This window comes from Eulemur rufifrons, chromosome 7, assembly GCF_041146395.1.
Source record: "Eulemur rufifrons isolate Redbay chromosome 7, OSU_ERuf_1, whole genome shotgun sequence".
Taxonomy (NCBI): domain Eukaryota; kingdom Metazoa; phylum Chordata; class Mammalia; order Primates; family Lemuridae; genus Eulemur; species Eulemur rufifrons.
Window position 1 is genome coordinate 143721466 of NC_090989.1, and position 18842 is coordinate 143740307.

At 38.9% G+C, this 18842-nt stretch overlaps 2 protein-coding genes across 6 annotated transcripts in view; one reads left to right on the forward strand and one right to left on the reverse strand.

Annotated features, from left to right (window-relative positions):
* Positions 1-12312: 12312 nt before the first annotated feature.
* Positions 12313-14607, reverse strand: EPM2AIP1 (EPM2A interacting protein 1). Its single transcript, XM_069473432.1, has one exon. The coding sequence runs from the start codon at positions 14458-14460 to the stop codon at positions 12649-12651; it is 1812 nt and encodes a 603-aa protein (XP_069329533.1). The 5' UTR covers positions 14461-14607; the 3' UTR covers positions 12313-12648.
* Positions 14608-14900: 293 nt separating this feature from the next.
* MLH1 (mutL homolog 1) overlaps positions 14901-18842 on the forward strand; it is a 48104-nt gene continuing 44162 nt past the window's right edge. For all 5 annotated transcript variants that reach the window (XM_069475503.1, XM_069475504.1, XM_069475507.1 and 2 more), the window contains exons 1-2: positions 14901-15045; positions 16489-16579. In XM_069475503.1, coding sequence (XP_069331604.1) covers positions 14930-15045; positions 16489-16579 — 207 coding nt within the window. In that variant the 5' untranslated portion in view covers positions 14901-14929. The remainder of the gene's footprint in view (positions 15046-16488; positions 16580-18842) is intronic.

The window sequence follows — 18842 nt, forward strand, 5'->3', positions numbered from 1 at the left end:
CCAATCTAATCAAGCCTTTAGAACTAACTTCAAGGTTTCACAAAATATGGAGGATAGAGGAACAAATTAAATAACACAACAAGGAAGAAAACCGACAATTCTAGAACGTGGCATATTCTATCCAACTGACCTGGTTTCTTCAACAAGACAATTGCATGAAAAAAATGGGGAACAGGCAGAGGAACTCCTCTGGATTAAATGAGATTTAAGAGACACAACAACCAAATATGATGTGTGGACCTTGTTTTGATCCTGATTTGAAGAAACTAACTGTAAAAAGTCGTTTTTTAAAAAGTCATTTTTGTAAACAACTGGGGAAATTTGGATATCATCTAGGCATTAGGTTTTGCCAAAAAGTTATTATCAGGTGTGACGATGGCATTGTAATTAATAAGATTATACTGTTTTTTAGAGATGAAATAAGACCTTCAGTACTAAAGGAGGTATCTCAGTGGCACAACACGGCATCTACATGAGCCAAATAAGAATTCAAGGCAATAAAAGGCATAATATAGGCCTTAGAAATTTACTTTATATTTGTAATGAGTTTGATGTACAATGAGTATAGGTTAATTACTAACCAAAGTGTAAAAATATTCAGCTCAAGGGTACAGAAAATATAATCTAATGGAAAAAAGAAAATAGGAAGAATGAATTTTAAAAAACAGAAATCAATAAATTAGAAAATAACACTAATATATAAATGCAGTAGCAAACTCTTTGAAAAGGACAAAAGTAAATCTGTAGTGAAGCTAATTAAAAAGAGAAAGCCCAAAGATTAGGAATGAGAGAGTATAACTGGAGATATAAAAGAGAAAAAACAAAAATGCTATAAACAACTCATTAAATTTGAAAACCTTAATTCAATGGAAAATTTCCTAGAAAAATCCAAAAAATTGAAATTAGTTGAATATGTATAAGAGAAGAAATGGATATGTTCTCAAAGAACTACCTCAAGTAGCACCAGTCCCGTTCTTTAAAAAAAAAAAAAGAACAATATTTGTATTGATGCATAATAGATGTACATAATTTCTGGGTACATGTGATAATTTAATACATTCATATAATTTATAAAGATCAAATCAGTTTCCTAGGGATATCCATCATCTTAAATATTTGTCTTTTCTTTATGCTAGAAACAGTCAAATTATTCTCTTCCAGCTATTTTGAAATGTACAATAGATTATTATAAACTATAGTCACCCTACTGATCTATCAAACACTAGGTCTTATTTCTTCTATCAAACCACATATTTGTATCCATTAACCAACCTTGCTTCATCCTCCTCTCCCCTCTATCCTTCCCCGCCTCTATCTCAATCTACTCTCTATCTTCATGAGATCCACTTTTCTAGCTCCAAAATATGAGTGAGAATATTCGATATTTGTCTTTCTGTGCTTGGCTTATTTCACTTAACATTATGGCCTACAGTTATATTCATGTTGGTGAAAACAACAGGATTTCATTCTTTTTATGGATTAATAATATTCCATTGTGTATATGTACCACATTTTCTTTATCCATTCATCTGTCAATAGACACTCAGGTGGATTCCATATTTGGGCTATTGTGAATAGTGCTGCAATAAACAAGACTGCAATATCCATATGTTGATTTCCCTTCTTTTGGATATGTACCCAGTAGTGGAATAACTGGATCATATGGTAGTTCTATTTTTATTTTTTGAAGAACCTCCCTACTGTTCTCCACAATGGCAGTACTAATTTACATTCCCACCAACAGTATATGAGGGTTCCCCTTTCTCCACGTCCTTGCCAGCATCGATTTATTGTCATGTTATTTTCTTTTTTAAGGCAGGGTCTCACTCTGTTGATCAGGCTAGAGTGCAATGGCATCATCATAGCTCACTGCAACCTCAAACTCCTGGGCTCAAGCAACCCTCCTGCCTCAGCCTCTTGAGTAGTTGGGACTACAGGTACATGCCACTACGACCAGCTAATTTTTCTATTTTTTTTTTTTTTTTTTTTTAGAGATGGGGTCTTGCTAAGTTGCCCAGGCTGGTCTCGAACTCCTGGCCTCAAGTGATCCTCCCATCTTGGCCTCTCAAAGTGCTAGGATTACAGATGTGAGCCACCATGCCTGGCCTGTCTTTTTGATATAAACCATTTTAACTGAGGAGAGATATCTCATTGTTGTTTTGATTTGCATTTCTCTGATGATTAGTGATGTTGAGCATTTTTTCATATACCTATTGGCCATTTGTATTTCTTCTTTTGAGAAATGTCTATTCAGATCTTTTGCCCATTTTTAATTGGATTATTAGGGGTTTTTGCTACTGAGTTGTTTGAGCTCCTAATTCTGGTTATTAATCCCTTGTTCTGGATGGTTTGCAAATATTTTCTCCTCTTCTGTGGGCTGTCTTTTCACTTTATTGATTGTTTCCTTTGCTGTGCAGAAGCTTTTTAGCTTGATGTAATCACATTTGTCTATTTTGCTTTGGTTGCCTGTGATTTTGAGGTTTCACACACACAAAAAATCTTCACCCAGCCCATCGTCCTGGAGAGTTTTCCCAGTGTTTTCATCTAATAGCTTCATGGTTTCACATCTTAGAGTTAAGTCTTTAATCCATTTTGATCTGAATTTTGTGTATGGTGAGAGTTAGGGGTCTATTTTCATTCTTCTGCTATGAATATCCAGTTTTTCCAGCACCACTTATTGAAAAGACTGTCCGTTATCCATTGTATGTTCTTGGCAAATTTGTCAAAGATGAGTTGGCCGGATGGATTTATATCTAGGTTCTATACTGTGTTGCAATGGTGTGTCTGTTTTAATGGCAGTGCCATGCTGATTTGGTTACTATAGCTTTGCAGTGAATGCTGAAGTCAGGTAGTGTGATGCCTCTAGCTTTGTTCTTTTTGTTCAGGACTGTTTTTGCTATTCAGTCTTTTGAGGTTCCACATACATGTTAGGATTTTTTTTCTATTTCTATGAACAATGTCATTGCTATTTTGACAGAGATTGCACTGACTCTGTAGATTGTGTTGGGTAGTACAGTCATTTTAACAATATTAATTTTTCCAAACCATGAGCATGGAATATCTGTCCATTTGTGGTGTCTTCTTCAATTTATTTCATGATTTATAGTTTTCCTTGTATAGATCTTTCACTTCTTTGGTTAAATGGATTGCTAGGTATTCTATACTTTCTATAGCTTTTGTAAATGGGATTGCATTCTTGATTTCTTTTTCAGATTGTTCAATGTTGGCATAAAGAAATGCTACTGACTTTTGTATGTTGATTTTGTGTCCTGCAACTTTACTTGATTTGTCTATCAGTTCTAATAGTTTTTTTGGTAGACTCTTTAGGTTTTTCTAAGTATAAGATCACATCACCTGTGAACAAGGCTAATTTGACTTCTTCCTTTCCAGTTTGGATGTGCTTTACTTCTTTCTCTTGCCTAATTGCTCTGGCCAGTCCTGTTCTTTTCAGATAAATTTTTTCAAACCCTCTAGAAACAGGTAATATTTGTGCCTTCTAAACATTTCAGAATACACATCAAAATATAAAATTTTTCTAATTTGTATTATATACCTAACATATTGACAATTTCAATGAATTCTAGATTCCTAAGGGATTTCTGTGTAAGCACTGAGAGACACCCTGTCTTAGCCACTGCTAGCCAGAATCAAAGGGAAGACTGTGAGGATTCTGAGGTCTTCCACCAAGAAAGCAGTTTCTTAAAAGGAATGGAGGCATGGGGGCTGTTGAGAAATGACAGCAGTTGAGTGGGAAAAGTACTAGAACAGATAAAAAAACAAAACAAAACAAAAAAAAACCTGGGCTTTTGTCCTGGTTCTGCTATGTAATAACATTAACCACCTCTCTAGGACCCAATTTCTTTACATTGCAAAGGAGTTGGAATAAACTATCTTTCTATGGATCTTTTAATACTTAGCTCCATAAATTCTTATTCAGAGGAGTCAATGAGAACCTTGATAATTGAAGACAATAAATGCATTGGACGGCTTTGAATAAGACAACTTTTGGTGTGCCTGCCCAGCTCAAATCCTCCTAAAGTCTCCTTTCTCAGCCCATTTCAACTGCAGGACTGGGAATCTGTAGCTATATTAGAGAAAAATATCTTTCCGGTCATAACCATGAAGAAAAATAAGCAGTTGAAGCTAGTTAGTGTTCAGAGAAAATGAAGCAGATGTGCAAAAGGTCACAAACAAGAACCATGAGAATAAGAAATTCATTTTGCTTTACTGCTGAATCTCCAGTGCCCAGGTCAGTGCCTAGACCTGGCAGGCCTTCATTAAATAATTGTTAAATAACCACTGAATTTCATTCCTCCACATTGCTTCCATGAGCTACTCTTGTATTTCTCTAATTCCTATATTTTTTCCCCCTTCGACTAGTGCAGGTTGCTTTCTTACAACCAGAAAGCCCTAGCAAATACATTATGGATGATGTCCCCAACCCCTAGGCCGTGGACTGGTATCAGTCTGTGACCTGTTAGGGACTGGGCCACAGAGCTCCACTAACCGCCCCCAGCCCCATCCATGGAAAAATTGTCTTCCATGAAACTTAGGAACAGGGATGGGGAGCACAGTAGGAGGTGAGCGTCAGGCAAGTGAGGAGTGAGCTTATTTATAGGTGCTCCCCATCACCCCTTGAGCTCTGCCTCCCCACTCCCCCTCCTGTCCTCCTCCCATGCCCGTCCCCCCCCCCTCACCGCCCCACCGCCCCACCGCCCCACCGCCACTCCAGGAAAAATAGTCTTCCATGAAATGGGTCCCTGGTGCCAAAAAGGTTGGGGACCACTGCATTATAGGACTCTCCCCCTCCATAACCACTATTCATTTCACTACAGGTATATGGCAGGCCTCAGGAAAGATAGTATCAAAGACTGGGTTGCCACAAGTTCCTGCCTGGGATTATAGAATTGGCACATAAGGAGACTGGGTCAGTTGGTCAGTAGCACTAGAGTCGGGTAGTGATAGAAGCCAGGGAGGTGTACAAAGTCTGGCTGGAAAAGTGATAAGAAAGCAGATGCAGAGAAGGAAGTAGACAATGGTGGTTCTGAGAGACACCCCCATATTTTCCTGCCACAGACTGTCTGTGCCCCTCCCCATGCTTATATAGAAAATCTTAATTCTCAATGTGATGGTATTAAGAGGTGAGGCCTAGGGCAGGCAATTAGGTTATAAAAGTGGAGCCCCATGATGGGATTGGTGCTCTTATAAAAAGACATAAGAGAGCTTGTTTTCTCTCTCTCTGCCATATTAGGATATAATGAGAAGACAGTCATCTATAAATCAGCAGAAGTGGTCCCTCACCAGATACCCAGTCTAAAGGCACCTTGGACTTCTTAGAACTGAGAAATGTGTTTATTGTGTAATCCATCCAGTCTATGGTAATTTTTTATAGCAGTCTGCACTGAGACACCTCCTTTCATTAAAGTCCTTTCCCCCTTGAGTAAATTTCTCTTCTCATTAGTCAAAACCAAAGGCAAACTTTTAGGAGTGATGTCTGTTATCTTGATCATGATGATGGCTTCACACTTTTATATGTACGTCAAAACAAATCAAATTTTATACTTTAAATATGTGCAGTTTCTTGTACCTCAATAAAGTAAAAAATGTGGAGAGCTTAATAACTGGATTCTTTCAGTTACTGTATAACCACCAACAATGTACCAACAATGGTACATTTAAGGAGGTTCCTTATTACCTGTGCTATTTTGGACTTAATATCAGTACTTTTTTATTTCACTGCCTTCCCACCCACCCACTCCCACCTAACCGTTATAGAAGTGAACAATTATAATAGTATCTTAAGTTGGTATACTTTAATTCATAATCAGTAGAACTAAAATGCAAGATGGCATACATTTCTTGAATTTATCAAGAAGGTTTTGTATTTTAATCTCTAAATCTCTTCCAGGAGTTAAACATTAGTATAAACTGGGGAAACCGATTTAACATAAACCAGTGCTATAGCTTATGTCAAAATTATCTACTTAGATTACACCTTCTTTTAGGTACAGGGCAAATCATTTCTCTTGAGTCCCAAATTTACAAGCACTATGTCTGGTACAGAGCAGAGTGAGGAGATATAAGAAGGACAAAGGATATGATGTAAGATGGGGTAAGAAGAAAAAGTGCATGTTTGCAGGTTATCTGTGAATGCAGATTATGTAGGGCTTTATGGTCCATGATAAAGACGCTGGATTTTATTCTGATTGTAATACAAAGCTATACAAAGCCATTAGAGGATTTTTTTTTTTTTTTTTTTTTGAGACAGAGTCTCACTCTGTTGCCCAGGCTAGAGTGAGTGCCATGGCGTCAGCCTAGCTCACAGCAACCTCAAACTCCTGAGCTCAAGCGATCCTCCTGTCTCAGCCTCCCGAGTAGCTGGGACTACAGGTATGCACCACCATGCCCGGCTAATTTTTTCTATATATATTTTTAGCTGTCCATATAATTTCTTTCTATTTTTTTTTTTAGTAGAGATGGGGTCTCGCTCTTGCTCAGGCTGGTCTCAAACTCCTGAGCTCAAACGATCCGCCCACCTAGGCCTCCCAGAGTGCTAGGATTACAGGCGTGAGCCACCGCGCCCGGCCCATTAGAGGATTTTGAGCAGTGAAGTGGCAATGTCTGATTTATATTTTTAAATAAGAATCACTCCGGATGCTGTGTGCAGAATAAACTGTGTGAGGGAAATATGGAAGCAGGGTTTATACCAAAGAGTATACCAAGAAGAATGGGTGTACATGTTTTCACTGAAAGACAAATACAAATAATTTTCATAGCAACTTTATTCATAATGACCACAAACTGGAAACAACCTAAATCTCTATCAACTACAGAGTAGATTAATAAATTGTGGTACAATCATGCAATGGAATAGTACACAGAAGTAAAACGTGAACTGCTGCTATGTACAACATTATTCTCTAAGACATAATGTTGGAACAAAAGACATAAAAGAATACATATAATTATACCACTTACATAAAGTTTTAAAATAGGCAAAACTAGTCCATGGTCAGAACAGTGGTTAAAGTGGTTATCTGTGTGTGGGAACAGCATAAGGGCACATACAGAGGTGCTAGAAATATTCTGTATCTTGACCTGGGTAGTACATTCAAGGACGTATATAAAAATCTACTAAGATGTACGCTTAGTATTTGCACACTTTTAAGTTTTACCTCAATAAAATGGAAAAAATGTATTGAAAGTATATAAATTATGAAGAGATATAAGAATATGTTAATCTGTAGTGTTATCTCCCAAACGTTTCTGGTTTTCCTTCCAGGTACATGGAAGGATTACACTCCTCCTAGAACTTTCTTGTGGCTTTGTGATTTGCTATGGCCAATAGCAGTGCTTTAAGGGAGTTTAAAGTTTTTTGCCATACTCTTTGTTCATTTCCCAGAGTGAGAAGCTATCCGTTTTGTCATGCTGAGTCCCAGAATGAGGGCAACTTAGAACACAATTAATGAACTTTTTGTGTAAAGGGCCACACGATATTTTAGGCCTTGTGAGACACACATTGTCCATCCAACTACTGAACTCTGCCATTGTAGAACAAAAGTAGCAACAGCTAATATGTAAATGAATGGACAAGGCTATATTCTAATAAAACTTTATTTACAGAAACAGGCAGCTAGATGGATTTTGTCCATGGGCCATAGTTTGCCAACCCCTGACCTAGCCAAACTGCAATAGACAAGTTGTATGAGACAATCAGATTTTGCAGTTGTTACCCAATGACAACCTAGCCCATCCTGACACTGAAAATGTTTCCCCATTAAACAAACAAACAAACAAACAAAACCCTAAAGTACTAAACATTGGCCTAATGGTTAGTTGGCAGGCATTCAGAAAATTGCCATTGAAGGATGGAAGAAATGACATAGGGCAATTTTTACCATGAAGAAGTGAAATTACTCCTTGAGATAACCTGAAAGGCAGATAATCGACCCTTTACTAAAGAAAGACATAAAAACAAAATATTTTATAGCTGCTGTTGCTGCACTTGACCAAATGCATAGAAAAGAGAAGAATTCAGAAAATAACTGGTCAGTTTGCAGGCAGATGTGAAAGGGAAGAGAGAATTCACAAATTCAAGTACTTACTAGGTAGAATGAGGCAACTTTTCCATGACAAAAATTAAGACAAAAATGAGAAATCTTTGAGCCCAAAGGTTGATTAAAACCCAGTTTTGCAGCAAGAATCATAAAGCCCTACTGTTCAGTACTCTGAATGAGTTAATGTGCCTCAGACTAAAAGTCCAACAAAGATTACAACACTAATTAATCCCTTAATTGGACAAAATGGCTTAAGGAAACAGTGACTAAGGATATGGCTCTCCCACTTAAGCCTGAAAGGCCTCAGGTACCCAAAAATTAAGGTCAGAGATGCTTGGGAACAAGAAGGCAAAGAAATATAGCAAATCTAAAAAGTACAAATTAACTGGATATCACTTTTGGGTCATGTCCCATGGGGAGGTGATGAGGACATACTGCAGATGTGAAAGCAAATGAACTGAATATCTTGTGGCCAGAAGGGCTCAATCGATTTACTTACTTTTAAATCCCAGAAGAGCCAAAAATCATCTGTAAAGGAAAGTAGCAAGTAAATAGATGCCATTTTCTCCTAGTGTTGATGCCTACAAAAGGACAAATGATTATGAACTCTTAAACAGCATTATCTTTTCCTAATACTGAATGTAACTTTTTAGTTACTGAAATATTGTCTTAGGTCACTAAACATTCATCCAATCTTTTTCCTCTATATGTAGGTTCCTTTGGAAATCTAAAGAAAAAAAAAAAAAAAGAAGACTCTTTTTGCTCACAAAGGGCAGGAAAAAAAATTAAGACTCCCTATCATGAATACATAAACTTAATATTACACAGTGGACTTATGTGAATACAACTGGGTTTAAATCCTGACGTTACTACTTACTATATTTACAAGGGAAAATTGCAATTTAAGTTTCTTTCCATAACAACATTCACATAATAAACATCTGAACCACATGCCAAGCCAAGTACTGCACTAAATTCTGGGAATACAATGAAGTCCCTAGTCACAAAGAACTTAGCTTCATTTCTTAATTTGTAATATGTGGACAAAAATTACCTAGTGAACAGTCTAAGGCAGGATGACTGTAAAGGTTGAATGAGACTGTGAAAGAGCTTCAAAGATTGTAAAACACTACACAAATATTCATTTATCCAAACATTTATTGAAATGCCAGGCATTGTGCTAAGCACTAGAGATAGAACAGTGAACAAGGCTTATGTGGTCCCCACCCTTATAAAGCTTACAGTCTAGCAGTGATCAATAAGCAGTAAGTAACAATAAAGTGTGCTGTGTATGGGGAAGAACAGGATGTTTAGGGAATGCATAGTAAGGGCATCTAGTCTAGAGAGCATCAATGAAGGCTTCCTAGATGAAATGGCATATAAACAGACACCTAAAAGATGAAGAAAAATTTGTGTTGTATCCTAAGAACAAGGTAAAAGCAGTGGAGTGAGGCAATCACGTAAGTCTTTTAGAACAATTCAGCTGCAGTGTGGAAAGCAATAAAAATCAGAGAAAGGGAGACTCATGAGGAGGCTGTTGCTATCATTTAAGTTGATGGCCTGATTAGGATAGTACTAGCACTGGAGAATTGGGAAGTCATGAACTCAGTTTTTAGCTTGAGCAAGGGCAACTGAATGACTGGTGGTGGTAGTGCCATTTACTGGAAGAGGGAACAGAAGAGAAGGAGCAGGGTTAGGGGCAAGATCGACAAGTAGTGCCTGTGAGACAGCAAAGTGGATTTATGTTAGCAATTAGATAAATGAATTAGGAAAGGTCTAGAAAGGAGACGAATTTGGAAGTCATTTGCATACAGGTGGTAACTGAAGCCATGGAAGGAGATGAGATCAGCTAGGAAGATGAGGTAGACTAACACAGCCTAAAACAAAATTTTTTAAAAATCCTACAAAAAGATTATTGAAGGAAAGAGGTGCTTGCAAAGAAGACTGAGAAAGCATACCCGGAGACGGTATCTGCTCAAAATTAATCTCAAGTATTTAAAAGGAAGGTAAGAATATTGACAAAGACTTAGCAAGCTTGGTAGAGCAGTGTGAGTGGCAATATGGGAGACTGGGAATACAAATCTTTCAAGAAAACTAGTAGGAATGAGATACAGGGCAGTAACCAGTAAGGACAGAGTTTTTAAAAAAAAACGATGCTTATTTTAACTATATTCACTGATACAACAGGACCAGTAACAACTACAATACTTATAAAAAAAGAAAGACTGCCAAGCAGTTACAGAATTACTTAATACAGAAAACAGTAAAATACGTTTTTTTTTTTTTTTTTTTTTTTACAAACAAGACTAGTTATAGCAAATTCTCTATAGTTGAGGGTCAATTTAAAATACTTGGCTTATATCTCCCCCCTACTCAGTGACTATATGATGCACACTAATTTTATTAGTACCTCAAGCAAAACATACTGGAACTTCACAAAATGTACAAGATTTCAATATCTGAGGAACTGGGGTTAGAAAGTAGAAGTGGTTTTCAGGTCTCCCAATCTTTCTCTCAAGTAATAAAGCATCTGACAGGAAAGAGACTACTCCAAGCTACTGGGAAATTACCAGTAGGTTGAGGGTTTTTTTCCTTTTTGTTATCCGCTAAGTTGTTTTTCCAGATATTTAAGCTTACACTATTAACCAAAATCTCAACTTCACTATTCTTGACAAGTATCAAGTATATATAACACTTGTTTTTCTGCCCTAATTATGTGTAACAGGATAGAGCCCTTTAATCTGATTCAAAATTAATTACTGATTTTTAAGTGCAATTGTGAGCTACTGGAACTTATCAATGCCTTTATGGCACCTTACCAACCAAACTTGGAATGTTGGAGCTAGTCTCCCCTATCAAATATCCTGTCAGTTTGCCCAAGGTGCCCTTCTAATATTGCTTCTACTGGTAATTTGCCCTGTCCCTCAAAATAAAATAATCTACATTTTGGGAGCGATAATTCTTCATTGTGCGAGCCTGTCTTATGCACTGCAGGAAGTAGGGGTCTTCGGGTTTAAATGCCTGCAGAAGCCCCTAGTAAATATGACAACCAAAAAAGTGCCCCTATACATTTCTCGGCATCTTCTCTGGAAGGAGGGTTTACTGCCCCTGGTTGAAAACCACTGACAGAACTTTGGTTCTTAGGCTCTTATGGCATCTATTTTGATTGCCCAGGCACCAGTTCCTTGTAAATTCTTGGTTGTATCCTAGTTCCTTGAATCTGCTGATTAGTGACCATAGAATAACGTGTTGCAATAGTTAAGACAGGACTTTAGCACAAGAGTTTCAAAATGTACTTGAGAGGATCTATAAATATAAGTTGGGTCCTGTTTATGATTAGTTTTACATATCTGACTTTACTGTACAATTGCCTTTTCATGGTTAACGTAAGTTTGAAAATTACTGTTTTGGCACAAAGCATATCTTACTAGATCTGGAATTACTACAATCTATGAATAAGGCTGCTTCTTAAATACTTCTACTTGTGCACTGTCTTAAATGCAGAAAATGTGAGACAGTTAACAAATTCTAGATTAAATCCATTTTCAACTTTTAACAAAATCTGATGCTATAACACTTTTAAAACAAAGTATTTCCTCTAAGCAAGATTTTTTAATAAAGCAGTAACATCCATGCAGATAGGACAAAAAAGCTAACATATCTCAAACTTCCCAATCCTGGAGAACAAAAATCTTTTTTCCTCCCTGTTTTTAACAGGACCAAACTTGTCTAGAGTAGGAAAAAAGAATTACTAATTAGCAACCATTAAGATTCTCTACTTACCATATTCCTTTACTAGGCAAGCTGATAAAACAACTCCTAGTTGTAAAAAAAAATTCAGGGGAAACTCCCCCAAAATTGGTTACTTATCTCCAAATTGCAGGAAGTCTCCTAAATCAGCAACTTAAAAAGGATTCTTGCTTCTGTGACTAAAATTTTATTTGAGTACTTCCTCTCTTTGCAATATCACTACCATTGGGGTGAGTGAAGGGGTGGTGAGAGGGAGGAAATCTGTCAATATTTACCTCAGACTCAGAAATATGTTTAAAAAAAAGTCTCAAACATTTTGATAGTTAAGACAAAATACCTTCACTGTATGTTATGTTCTCCCTTTCTAGAAATTTATGAACTTGCTATGTGAGTTTCTGCAAACTGGTTCAAACACACATTTGAGTTGATAATTTAAGACCATATGTATCAGAATTTTAACACTTCATTAAAATAAGAGCTAAAATTTTTGGCATATGTCTTCAGAACAACTTAAAAACAGACTGCAAATTCAACTCACATTACCAATATTAAAACCTCTTTAAAATCAATTGTATCATAAAAGTAAAAGATAATGACTTTTATCTTTTAAACTAAGTTTAAAAGGTGGCATTCTCAGGTTTCAGTCCCATGCTGCCATTTGAGATGGAAAAAAAGGCAACTGTCAGAAGGATTTGAATTGATCAATTTGGACAGCTGGTAATAAACTTGCTTTCTCACAATCCAAATTAGTAAACTTGAAAAATCAAACCAATTTTGGCTTTTACAACTGAATTCTTGTTGAGTTTTTCAATGTTGTACTACAAAGGCTTATGGATTAAGATTAATTTCTTTCTCTCACAAGATCCTCCCAACCAGGCTCCATTTCAGTTGTGGCAACCCGAAGCAGGGCTTGAAGATGCTCATCTGACAATGGCTGGCTCAAAGTGTGTTGGTTTCGAGTCAAATACGAAAAAGCCTTTTCGCAGATTTGGTTGCTATCAAACAAGGATGCCACCTTACAGGCAACCCCTTTGATAATTGGGTAAGATTCGGCAGACAGTCCAGCATAGAACTGCCCCAAATCTTTGACTCTGTATTCATTCCAAAGATTAGTGTCTGCCTGAAGTTTTGTTAGCTCCACTCTTACTGAAATCGGTGCATGTTCAGGTTTAAAGTTAAATGGATTTGCAAAAAGTTCTAAGTCCTTTTTAATGAATCTGAGGTCCTTAAAATGTCTCTCAAATTCTTTTTGTAGACGACAGATCACCATTTGATACCTATCAGGATCAAATATTTTTTCATCTTCCTCATTTTGCTGTTTAAGCTCATCAACAACTTCTCCAAGGGCAGGAAAGTCTACTAGATTTTTTTCCTCCATATGTCTCTGAAAAGAATTCAGCTTAACTTCAAAAGTACAAATATGGTCAAAGGCAGCAGCAGCAAAGACCTTACTAACTCGCAATTGCTTGCTGAGCCCTCGAAGGTGTTCCATAATATCCACCAAGAAGCCAAAGTCACAAAGCCACTGCTTGTCTGAGAAATGGACTGTTGTTGCCCCTACTGAAGCCAAGAACGCTTCCAAATGTTTTCTTAGAGAAAATATTCTTTTTAAAATTCTCCCTCTTCTAAGCCAATTGTTCAGACATCGTCCATTAATCCTTTCGCTATGCTCTGATTCAGACTGAGCTATTAAAGCCTGAAATTCAGGTCGCCTAATGCCTCTGGTCTTAATCAAAACTAACCATTCCGATATGGTATTTATGATCTGATTAATATCTACATCGTAAGAGCTCAACAGTTCCAAATGAAGGAATCCTGAATAATGGATAACATTCCAACAGTTGGGGCTTACAGCCTTTTCTCTCATGTATGAGACCAGTCCTGAGTTCTCACCAATCATCCTCAAAGTGTGGGTCGTGGTTAGTCCAACCATTCGCTGCAAGCTAAGCCCTGCTGTTTGCAGGGCGTCTAGGATTGCCGACATGAGCGCACCGACACTGAAGTGATAAGTCAAGTTGATCAAGGTCAGAAGATCTTCTTGCACCTCCAACTCAGGGGTCACACCGCGGATAAAGACCAGGAGGTAGTTCTCATATGCCACAAAAGCCTGGTCGTCCAAGGCAAGAGAATAGGCTTTAAAGTCCCTGGCTCGGGTCCAAAGCTGATTGCGTAGATTCCTGCCAATGCTCAGGGTCCTCCGTCTCGTGATCGCTGGAGATAAATCAATGCCTTGCAGGACGCCTACATGCTCGGGCAGTACCTCTCTTAGCAGTGCCTCCATACACTGGTATACAAAGTTCCCCTCACCCCAGCAGCGACCCCTCAAGGCCAAGAGGCGGCTGATCCCGAGGCCTGCACGAGCAGCTCTCTCCTCAGAAGTGACAGCAGGCGCGGGCACGTCACCCTGACGCAGACGTTCCACCAGGGCCGCGCGCTCACCCTCCCCCACATACCGCTCATAGTATTCGTGCTCAGCCTCGTAGTGGCGCCTGACGTCGCGTTCGCGGGTAGCTACGATGAGGCGGCGACAGACCAGGCACAGGGCCCCGTCGCCCTCCGGAGGCTTCTCCATCAAGTAACGCTCGGTCCACTCGGGCCGGAAAACTCCAGCCTCGTCGACTTCCATCTTGCTCCTTTTGGGCGTCATCCACATCCTGCAGGAGGCCGCAAGAGCAGGGCCAACCTCAGGCCGCAAGGAGAAAGGAGGAGTCAGAACAGAGCCAAACACCCCCTCAGCTCTGCGCCAGATCACCTCAGCAGAGGGACCCCAGCCCCTGCTACGGCATCCCTGCTCCTATTGGATGGATAGTTCGTATTCCCCCTAGCTCCTAGGAACGAACCAATAGGAAGAGCAGACAGCGATCTCTAATGCGCAAGCGCATATCCTTCTAGCTAGTGGGAAGCGGGCGCTTCAGGGAGGGACAAAGAGACCCAGGAACCCACGGAGTTGAGAAACTTGACTGGCATTCAAGCTGCCCAATCAATAGCTGCCACTGAAGAGTGGGGCAGGACGGTAAAAGCCAGGGTTGAAGGAAGGACGTGGGCGGGGCGCACTGAAGTGATTGGTTGAAAGGCACTTCCGGTGAGCCTCTGGACGTGACCCGGGCTTCTCTGGCGCCAAAATGTCGCTCGTGGCAGGGGTTATCCGGCGGCTGGACGAGACAGTGGTGAACCGTATCGCGGCGGGGGAAGTTATCCAGCGGCCCGCTAATGCCATCAAAGAGATGATTGAGAACTGGTACGAAGTCGAGCCGGGATCCCTTAAAGATTACGATTTAACGGGCAGCGCCTGTGACTGGCGTGGGCACGCCTCCCTACTCTGGACGGAGGCGTATACAGCGCATGCCCACAACCGCGGAGGCCGTGGGGTCCGTGGGCTCGCGGCAGTTTGGCTTTATTCCTTCCCGTGTACTGCGTGCTTGCTGACCACTCTCGCGAGACTTTCTGGGGTTGTTTAGGGCAGAAGCAGAGCGGTATGCTTAGTATTGTTTTAATGGTACTGTTAACTAAGGAAGTTACTTAATTTAAAATTATATATGCAGAAGATGCAGAAATAAAGATGCGTAAAGGTTTATGATGAGGGGGGAAAAAATCTTCTGTGTTATCAGTTTCTTGCTTATTCATTCCAGAAACCATTCATACATATTCAAGGGCACAATTCATTTTAAGTCGTCAGAGTTTTAGGACAGGCTGATGGGCTTTGGGCAATGGGACTGAAAGAACAGCGGCAGCAAGGACCACTAGGGAAAACGAAGAGAAGATAGACAAAAGGAGCAGGGAACCTGGGGACATTTTCTCCTTTTGACTTGGAGTGGTAGTAGCAGTAATAGTAGGCTGGCTTTTGTTTCTGCTGTGTTACTACGTTAGAATGAACTGAAAGAATATTGTCCTGTGCCAGAGTACTGTAAAACTAAATATGCTAGCTCAGTGACTTAGATTTTGTATGGAGTCCAGTTATGTTCTTTTTGATATATGTCAAGATGGCTAATACAAGGTTCAATACAGGGGCTCCTGAGAAAGGTGTTTAATATTTAAGTAATTTATTGTCTTATTTCTGAATAAAGAGTTATCTGTGTAGGAAGTTGATGACTGTTCTTTCTCGTGTAGCCCCTACTGGAGAATTTGTTTCCTTTAGCAGGTGCTCTATGCTTGTAGGTTACTCTTTGAAAGTACACAAGATTTATTGGTTTCTTAAAGGACTTTCTGCGTTGCTGTTTTTTTTTTTTCCCTTTGCTCCCTCATAAACATATTTCCGTAAAGAAAAGGGTATAATAGAGAAAAGCATTTTAGAATTTTTATTGTTTTAATGACATTTTAATAGAATCACTTAGGAAGCTGAGTCTGAATAAAGTTGAAGCAACAGAGAAGAGGGTAAGAAAGAGGCATATGCTAAAAGAATCTTACTTTTAACTTCACTTACTATCTTTCCTAGAGGAACAGGAATAATGCTAAATGTCCTATTGGGAGTGACAGTTGTTCTGTCCCTCTCTTCCCTCTCCTTCACACAATATGTAAACTAATACAATGTAATCACTGAGCCTGTAAGACAAAGGAAAAACACATTAATGAAGCACTCTTATATTTATTTGGAGTTTGTTATTATTGCTTGGCTCATATTAAAATATGTACATTAGAGAGTAGTTGCAGACTGATAAATCATTTTGTCTGTTTGATTTGCCAGTTTAGATGCTAAATCCACAAGTATTCAAGTGGTTGTTAAAGAGGGAGGCCTGAAGTTGATTCAGATCCAAGATAATGGCACTGGGATCAGGGTAAGTAAAAACCTCAGAGGAGCGGGATGTTTGTGTGCTTTGTGTGGTACCTCTGCAGACAGGACCTTTCCCTGTTCCTGAAACTCTAGGCTTTTGCAGATGGGATTTTTTGACTGAAAAATTCAACACCGACAATGAATATTTATTGAGCACCTATTCTTTACTGGTCACTCTTCAGGGGACATGTCAATGAATAAAATAGACAAAAAATCCTTTCTCTTCTGGTGCCTTACATTATAGTGGCGGGAGATAAACAGTAAATAGGTACAATAAATAGTATGTCAAACAGCATTAAGTGCTATGGAGAAAACTGAAGCAGGGAGGGGGATAGGAGTGGGAGAGTGGGGAGGGACACAATTTAAATTGAATCATTCAGGAAGGCTTCAGTATGGATGTGGTATTTGAGGAGAGATCTAATGGAGGTCAAGGAGCAAGTAATGAGGCTGTGTAAAGGATAAGTGTTCTGGGCAGAGAGAACAATAAATGCAAAGACCATAAAATGGTAACCCTGACGTGTTTACTAATTAAAGAATAACTTCCATTCTCCTTCCTCCTCCCAGGCCCTGGCAGCCACCATTCTACTTTCTGTCTCTATGGATTTGACTCTCTAGGAACCTCATATAAGAGGAATCATACAATGTTTGTGCTTTTATGACTGACTTATTTCCCTTAACGTAATGTCTTCAGGGTTCATCCATGTTGTAGAATGTGTCAAATTTTCATTCCTACTTAAGCCTGGGTATTATTTCATTTTGTTTATCCATTCATCTGTTGATGGACATGAGCAGCTTCCAGATGAAAATACGCTGACATGACCAGCAAGGGGGCCCGTGTGCCTAGAGGGTGAGGAGGGAAGAATAAAAGATATGGTCTGAGAGAGAACATGTAGTTCCTTGTGGGCCATGGTAAAATCTTTTTAGCTTTTATGATGAATGTGGTAGGACATTATTAGAGGGTTTTAAGCAAAGAGATTACATAGTGTGGTGAGTTTTATTTTTTAAAAAATCCTTTGTCTACTATGTGGAAAATAGACTGCAGAAGAATAGGGCAGAAACATTGAGGAGGCCCTTAAAGCAATCCAGGAGTGGGGTGGTGACAGTGCCTTGGACCAGTTTGGTCACAGTGGAGATATAAGAAGCAGTGAGATTCTGGGTTGCTTATGAAGGTAGAGTTCTCAGAATTTGCTGATGTAGGGTGTGAGAGAAAGAGGAGTCAAAAATGATTTCAAGGTTTTGGCCTATGTAAATGGCAAAAAGAGTTGCCATTTACCAAGGTAGGAAAGATTATGGAGAAGGAGGTTTGGGAGAAGATCAGAAGTTCATTTTGGGGCATATTAAGTTTAAGTTGCCTGTTAGTTGAATGTGTGTGTGAGTCTGGAGTGCAGGGGAGAGGTTTCCATTGTGATGCTATTGAAAGCCATGACACTCATATGAGGAAATACTCAACATCATTAGTCATTAGGTAAATCAAATAAAAGCCACTTCAGACCCATTAGGATGACTACTGTTAAAAAAAAATAATGTGTTGATGAGAATGTAGAGACGTTGGAATTCTTGTGCGTTGCTGGTGGGAATGTAAAATAGTGTAGCTACTGTGGAAAATGATGTGGTGATTCCTCAAAAATTAAACACAATTATCTATCATATAGTCCAACAATTCCAGTTCTGGATATATATCCAAAAGAAGTGAAAGTAGGGACTCAAACAGATTTTTGTACACTTATATTCCTAGCAGCATTATTTACAATAGCTGAAAGGTGAAAGCATCCCAAGTGTCCTTCAACAGATAAACGGATAAACAAAATGAAAAAATACTCAGCCTTAAGTAGGAATGAAAATTCGACACATTCTACATGAATGAACCTTGAAGACATAATGTTAAGTGAAATAAGTCAGTCATAAAAGGGCAAATATTGTATGATTCCTTTTATATGAGGTTCCTAGAGTATTCAGACTCACAGACACAGAAAGTAGAATGGTGGTTGCCAGGGCCCAGGAGGAGGAAGGAGAATGGAAGTCATTCTTTAATGGGTAAAGAGTTTCAGTTTTGGGGAGAAGATGAAAAAGTTATGGAGATGGGTGGTGGTGATGGTTGCCTAGCAGTGTGAATGTACTTAATGCCATAGAACTGTATGCTTAAAAATGGTTAAGATGGAAAAGTTTGTTATATATTTTTTACTACAATTTTAAAAATTATCTGTAGATTTTTAATAAAGAAGTTTTCTATTTAAAAAAAAAAAAGCCATGAGACTGAATGAGATCAT